At 42.6% G+C, this 7,813-nt stretch overlaps 1 protein-coding gene across 1 annotated transcript in view; it reads right to left on the bottom strand.

Moving 5' to 3' along the window:
* Positions 1–1,121: 1,121 nt before the first annotated feature.
* Positions 1,122–7,813, bottom strand: part of LOC147703677 (serine protease 53-like) — a 187,351-nt gene continuing 180,659 nt past the window's right edge. Inside the window, exons 13-14 of the mRNA XM_086932035.1 lie at positions 7,357–7,517; positions 1,122–4,784 (exon numbers count right to left, since the gene is read on the bottom strand). Of these exons, the coding sequence (XP_086788161.1) occupies positions 4,176–4,784; positions 7,357–7,517 (770 nt within the window). The 3' untranslated portion in view covers positions 1,122–4,175. The remainder of the gene's footprint in view (positions 4,785–7,356; positions 7,518–7,813) is intronic.

Below are 7,813 nucleotides of genomic sequence, written 5' to 3'. Positions count from 1 at the left end.
TGGGGCTACATTTCCATGATCCAGCAAGAGCCAGCGCAATCACTTGGACTCCCATGTGCTGGAATTGGAATTTTGTGGAGGATTTACTAAGATTTTGCGCCATTTTTGCATCACAAAAGTGACAAAAAATAGCACAACATATTTTTTCCTAATTTACTTTCCAGCGCTATAGCGCTAAACTTGTTTAGCGCTGGAAATAACGTAACATACCGTTGCTTCGCATTACTTTGCGCCATGGGGGCGTGCCAACAGTGGTGCATGGCGTTCCCATGCAACCACCCAAGGTTTCGCATGCTAAACCCAATTTACTAAATACAGTAGATTGGGTTTAGCGTTAGAAAACTGGGCCCTTTTAAACTAGGCGCAAGGAAGGAGAAACTATTTAATTTCTCCTTCCTTTTCCAACTTTACATGTGTGCAGCATGCATACAAAGTGTGAAAAGCTTTACCTCGTGTCTAGGCATAGTATTTTGTACAGGCAGTGTATCCTTCCTGTTCAAAGCCTATGCTAGACTCACACACACCCTAGCACTACGGCGCTCAGGGAGTTTGTGGTGCACAGCAGCTGTAATCAGCACCGGCGCAAGGTAAAGGCGAGGAGAGAGCCATATCTTTAAAAATATGGCACTCTCCTGCTCCTTCCCTGTTGCGCAACGCAGCTCAGTCTTGCAGGAGGCTGCACTGAGTTGCGTGGAGATTTGGTCAATCTCCCCCCTCAATCTTTAAACAGGGGGTGGGCATAAGTGTCTGCAGTAGGTTGCTACGAATAGGCGTGGTGGGAGGTTGGCTGCCCACTGGGGGTTGGTTGCAGGGCCTGGCCTTGTGCGCCAAGAGGGTGGACTTACGTACAGTGATAAAATATTACTTTGAAAAAGAAACGCCTAGAAATTCACTGGAAAAAAAAGGTTAAAGTGACGTTCTAGTTAAGTGAAATGTCAGCTTACATTTAACATTTTAGACAAAAAAACTACTGAAATTCATTATAGTTATTTCAAGTAAGTACCACTCGCCCCCTCGCCATGCCCTTCTTGTGACCTCACATGTTACAGCACTCATGGCATCACTGATAACATTACGGATAATAAGTGAACTGACATAATTGACAACAACAGTGTCCATGGCAAGGGAGTACATTTTGTTTTTTTATTGAATTTCAGATTCTTTTTTTTTTAAATGCAACAGAAGATATTTTTACCGGACCTAACATATCACTATAACTTTTGTTTTTTTTGGTGAAAAAAACACATATATATATATATATATATATATATACATATTCACTGAAATAAACAAAGGTTACAGGGACATTATAGTTAGGATATAGCATTAAAACAATTTAGAAATCCACTAAGAAAAGGAAAGGTTACATAAACGTTATAGATAGCTTCAGAATTTACACACACACAAAACCATAGAAATGTGGAATGTATAGTTACCCAAGTAACTATAACTGGTGCCCTAAAGTAACTATAACTCACACCCCCGCCATGCACAGTTCTCTCACCAATAATTTCACTACAATTGTTGCAATGGTATTATCAATGATGTTTTCAAAATATTAGGAAGGCAACCTATCTCCTTGTTCACATTGAACTTTCAAATTCGAATTGCATGTATCTGTAATCACTCTTTTGTTTTCAATTACGTTCCATATTTCGTTTTTCAATTAATTTCCGGACGTGTTTCATCCCTTATAGGGACTTTATCAGGGCAATTTCCAAATTCTTCTTTACCATTCATTGCACGTTTAAATGTCTGGGCTCCTTCTGAGCAGCCTTTCAGCGTGTGCATCCTAGTTCTCGATTGATCACATAGGACTAGGACCCACACGCCAAAGAATTGAATGGAAAAGAAGAATTTTGAGAAGGAGGATAAATCAAATTGCCCTGATGAAGTCACTATAAGGGATGAAATGCATTAGCTGGGCCTGTGTTTAGTGTGAGGATATTAGGTACTTAATAAAAATAAATGTTTGGAAAACTTTACTTCTCCCTCCCCCCACCACCCCAGGGAACTGTGTCATGATTGACAAAAAAGCGACCACAACTCCTCTCTCAGATTATGGTCAGCCACTCACGGCATTGCTGTCAACGCATGGCTCCCCAGTGGATCCACATCTCTTGATGTACAAACATAAACCTTTTTTTTCTTTAATAACTCCAAAATTACTGAACAGAATTACAAAAAAATCACTCTTTCTGGACTAAGATCTAGTTTTCTGCCAAATCTGGCACAATTCCATTCAGGCAGTTCGAGCTGTAGCCATGTCTAAAATCCCTACGGGAAATTGCATGGGGAAAATATGTTTTGGGACACCCCCCACCCCACTTTTTCTCTGCCCTAGCATGATGGAACACCCCAAAACTTTCCGGACAGCATCTGAATTGAGTGGCAAACTAGTTTTGAAAATTTGGTGGATATTCATCAAATGGTGCCAAAGTGATTAGCGAAACAGAAAGCACTTTTCCTATGGGAACTAGGTCCTAACTATAACTACCTACTGGCAACCGCCAGTAATATATATTCACTTTCTTCTCTGCCAGGTCTGTCTCCTCTTGAAACCAAGCTGCATTATTATCATTTACAAGGCCATCAGAAAGGACACCGTGACTTACCTGGCCGAACACAAACCATATTAGGTGGACAATGCCACACCGCTAGCCAGAAAGCTGGTCTTCTTCAACCATGATCCCAGGATCATAAATAAGGGTGGGCTAAGTAGCGCTAAGCGAAGTGCACTTCGCACTACGCAAACTGTGTAGTAGTGCACTGTGCAAAATGCTGTTCGCACTGATTGCACAGTGCCGGATGCTTGTCCACACTGTGCAATCATTGCAAACTGCATCTTGCACAGTGCAAGCAGTCGTTTTCTGCTGTCCAAGTAGATTTCTACTTGAGCGGCAGCTTCCTCAACGTGGACTGGTAGTTTCTCATCGCGAGCGGTCGCGAGCATACTCGACCACTCGCAATGAGAAACCTGCCCTCCCCGTGTTGAGAATCTCGCCAGGAGGTTTATTTTCTATGCTCACAACGGCAACTTGATGTTGTTGATCGCGAACGAGGAAAAAGTCTCGCCAGGATGTAATTTTGCTTGCTTGTGGTCGCCAACTTGACGTTGAGGACCGCGAGCAAGCAAAAAATGACCGCAAAGCAGCGCAACTTCGCGAGCGTAGCATAGTGCTTTGCCCAGGATTAATCGTAAACAACATCCCCACTAGCACCAGAAATGCTGAGACCCACCTACAATCCTGAAAAAAACTGGAGAAATCATCTCTTAAAGGAGCACTTTCCTTGTAAACAGTCTGCTTGTTAACTGCTTCCTGTAAGCAGCTATTGTTCAGTGTGCCATTGTGCATCATATACAAACTGTTGGAAACACACATACCCAAAGAGACAACAAACTCCATAAATGTATTGCCTTCCTGATACACTGACAGCCACAGGACATCAGACTCCATGCTCTCTATGTGCCTTATTTCATAATCCTCTGTGATAGCATCTATTTCTATTGTCAGTAAAAGTTCCATCTCATGACATTCTGAAGGTGCATAAAGGGAGTTTACTCCACCCTCAAATGGTGCATTTAATGTATTGATTCTCTAAAAAAAACATCAAAATATATATTCCATCAATGTATTTGATTTTGTGACCCTCTTTGTATAAACCTTTGTTGACAGACTTGGTGCTTTGCCAACATGTTTTGTTTCATGACAATGAGGAGCTACTTACACTTCAGATCCTAATCAATACATATAAGAGCAGCTACTCATACATAAAGGAATTTAATATGCTTCATTTCATGACTCTCCGAAGATTCCTATCTAAGGTGATACTCCAAGTTCAATTAAAGCAACTAATTTCATGAGCTTTTGGGAATAAACAGACAACTCCCTTATCCATCAATAATCTCATTTCATCATCCTCTGTAGATATCTAGATGAATGTAGATAATGGCACGCTCTTTTATTGAACAGTATGTCTCCTTTCACAGCCATTTCTGAGCATAAAGAGGATATTGGACTCCATAATTTACCTGTAAGTTCCATTGAAAGACACTGTGCAGATCAATAGATGATGTCAGAGTCAATGTTTTAAAAATACCTCAGATTTATGAACCTTCACCAAGAGCAGAGGAGAAAAGGGGTATGTAACATTGGTTGCTGTGTCAACCTCCCTCAACATGTAATAGTGATCAGATACAACATCCCTAAAATCCAGCACAAGGAGATGGACTGCACTCCCTGAGGGGCTGCAGAAGGGGAGGTTGGGTTGGGTTGTGCATTCACTAGGTTCATACTATAGATCTTTTCAGCTGTTGTTCTGCTCATTAAGTCACTTCTCAAAGTTACAGTACTCTTGACAGGATCCCATGTGGGATAAGTTATCTTGTCATTTAGTGACCCTTCCTTTGTGCTGGTGTTGATGGTTTGCAGTCCTTCAGTTGTGTTGATGCTTTGGGACCGCACAGTTGTGCTGTTGGTCTGGGATGACTCACGAGCTGCGGTGCTCTCAGTGCCTGTAGTCGTTGTAGTGCTGTCTTCCTGGACAGGTTTGCTGGGAGCTAGTGTTCCCCCAGTCGTGCTCACACTTAGAAAACCATCTGTGATGTTAACAAACTGGGCTTCTGGAGCCACCGTTTTTCGGATCCAGGATTCAAAAGGTGCCACTCCAGTGAAAATTCCAGGACAGGATGGTTCTGTGCAGCGTGCATCAGAGCTGGCAAATCCAGCAAGGAGCCAGGACCCAGATTTTTCTTGGCAAACCAACGGCATACTTGGATCCTCCTAAGGGCAGGAGACAGTGGAAGTTACATTCAGTATCACATGGAGACAATAGGGAAACAACAAAGAACTGCAAACCTAAATGTCATGCAAATAATGTTGAACAGACATGTCTGACATGTCATGGGAGGAATGGGGAATTTGGGAACAAGGCACTGAATTAAAGAAATGGGGACATTTGGTCGGTCTTAAGGCTGGGCAACTGGGAGGCCACCTCTCCCGCCACAAACATGGTCTACCTGCCACATCAGCAGTCATCCACCCTTTGTGATGATTTCTGCCCTGAAGTAGCTCCTGTCTTAATGGTTCAATCCATTTGGGGGGAAATAATCAGTGACAGAAGGTCAGCCATAAGATGTGGCACTGCAGACCTGGTGGTACTGATGGGGTTAAACACAGAGTGAAAAGAACAGAGAATAGACACCAAGGGCCAAATTTATCAACAATTCACGCAACACAGCAAGCCACCTTGCTGTGCTGCTCTGCATGAAAAGAAGAGGGCAGGAATATGCTGTATTTACCATTATATACGGTGCCTTCCTTTTCTCTGGCGCACAATCTACTGCCCAGCTCCAACACAGGAAACCTTGCCCCATGGTGCAAGTGTGCCTGCATTGTAGGCAGGATTGTTTTAGGGCAAAGACAATGCAGCACACATACAAAGAGGAAACAATGAGGAGAAATAAACATATTTCTCCTTGTTACGCCTCACATGGGGAGGCGCAGCATTTTGACGCATTCCCAGGTCTACAAGTAATGGTAAATTGGGAATGCGCAGAAATCCATGGTTGGATGCATGGGAACACCCATGGAACACCTCCTTGGGTAGAGTAATGCCAGGCAGTGATTTGAGCTGCATTGTGCTACTCTAGATTTATCAAGTCCTGAAGGAACACGCAAGGTGACCTGGTATGTCTAGATAAATCTCCCTTAGGTTTTGCGCAGCCCTTGCGCCCTCTTGCGTGCTGCAAGGGCGACCAACACCTTGATAAATCTGGTCCTTTGTAAGCAGAACAACAAAGGATGTCATGAAATGGGGTACTTGATGGAATATTTAACGCTTATTGAGAGCAATTAATGACAATATTGGAATCATAAAAAAAGAAGGAATTTGCTGAAAGGGAAATAGACCCGAATGGGTCATATAGGAACTAGGGGGCATATTATCAAGGGGGTTTATCTCCGCTTTTTTGGCTTTAAAAGCCAAGAAAGCGGAGATAAAATTATCTCCCAATTACCTAGCTGCCGCTAACACCAGTTAGCGACAGCTAGTAGGAGATAGCGATCATCTTGGGCCCCACTTAGCATGTCAGTGATATTTATCACTAATGACATGCAAAGTGGGCGTGCCAAGATGTTAGCGACTGAAAACAGTCGCTAACATCGCTATCTCCTATTACCAACTTTTGGAGATATTTGCGCTAAGCGCGAATATCTCCAAAAGCTAACACCTGCCCTGAGCAGTTCTTAGCCATGTTATCCAATGGGAGGTGGATAACATGGCTAAGAGCATTAGCTCGGTAATGCATGAATATCGATGACTTTTCAGCGATATTCATGCATTGCGGTGATTTTTATCGCATTTGCGATAAACCTTAATAATACCAAGGTTTATTTGCGGTACAAATCGCCGCAGCTCAGCGGTAAATTTTTCACGCTAACCAAGCAATAGCGATAATTATCGCTTTTGCTTGGTAATATGCCCCTAGATATGTACAACAAATGAATGGTACTGGAAATAGACTTGAAGGGTAAAATGAAATATAGAATGGTATAGGAAGCGTGAGGAATGAAATGGCATGAATGGCAGGATTATGAAATAGGCTTGGAAGTGAATAATGGGAAAATAAACACAAAATGGTAATAAATATTAAATAGGAAAATGAGGACTAGACATCATTTCAATAAAAAGGATTACACATCAAATGGGGAACAGTGTCTATTAACGAATGCAGGGAAATGGCAAAAGAGAATAAAATGATACAGAGAAAAATGAAAACAGTATAGAATAGGAATGTAAAGGATTATACAAAGAATGAGGAATGCATAGTGAACAGAACAGGGAGTATATAAAGATTAATGGAAATCAGGAAAGATTTGCAAGAGGAGAATGTGTAAAAGGTACAGAAAAGGAAAATAGGGAATAGGCAAAGAATGATGGGAACTGGGGAAGAATCTGAATGAGAAGAATCTGTAAAAGATACTGAGGTAGAAGAATACAGTTGGCATGAACAGGAAGAGTTGGGAAAGTGTATATGGAAGAGGTAGGAAAATAGTAAGACTAGGAAATTCATCCTAAATTGCAGCTTCCTTCTCCAATGCTTTCTTTACCTGGTCCTGTTGGCTCCCTCTGTCTGCCTTATTGTTCGCTGCTCTTTTTCTATACATGTCTTCTTCCCAATCATCCCTCCTCAATGCGGTCTGAGTCTTACATAACGTGTGGTTCTCGTTGTTTTGTCTTGCAGTCTGTGCCACGCTCTAGCCACTGGCCACCCAAGGGCACTCTATTACCTGCTATCTGTCTCTATCACTAGCCTCCCTCTTTGATAGCCCTTCATCTTTCAAAAATACTTACAAGACAAGCAGAGTCTCCTCCTGGGTGGTTGCCGGCGCAAATCATTCTCTTTGCCGTCTCATTGTTTGGTCTATCACCCTCCTCAAATTGGCAACTGCATTGGTTGGCATCAAGGACTGTCACTTCCAGCTCCTTCAGGGAACTCGAGGCCGGGAAAAGTCCTGAAACAAGTGAGCCAAGGTCAGCAGAGTTGATTTCCAGACATGACAAATAGGGAAATTGGCTATTAGAACATCTAGACATCAGCCAGCTTCTGAAAGACTGCTGGAGCGAGTGGTAGGCTGGTTTGTAACTTGGGGGTTTATTTACAAGAAAATGCCAGAGAGCGGTGTTAGGCCGAATTTGGCAATGCCATGTGCCTATATTTTCAAAACTCAGGGATGCGCCGTATTTACACAAATATGGCACACCCCTGCGTTTCCCCTAGCGCTGGTGCTAAAAAAGCTGCTTAGCACAG

The sequence above is a fragment of the Lissotriton vulgaris genome, chromosome 7 (genome assembly GCF_964263255.1).
Source record: "Lissotriton vulgaris chromosome 7, aLisVul1.2, whole genome shotgun sequence".
Classification (NCBI taxonomy): domain Eukaryota; kingdom Metazoa; phylum Chordata; class Amphibia; order Caudata; family Salamandridae; genus Lissotriton; species Lissotriton vulgaris.
This window is presented reverse-complemented; position numbering and strand designations above follow the sequence as displayed.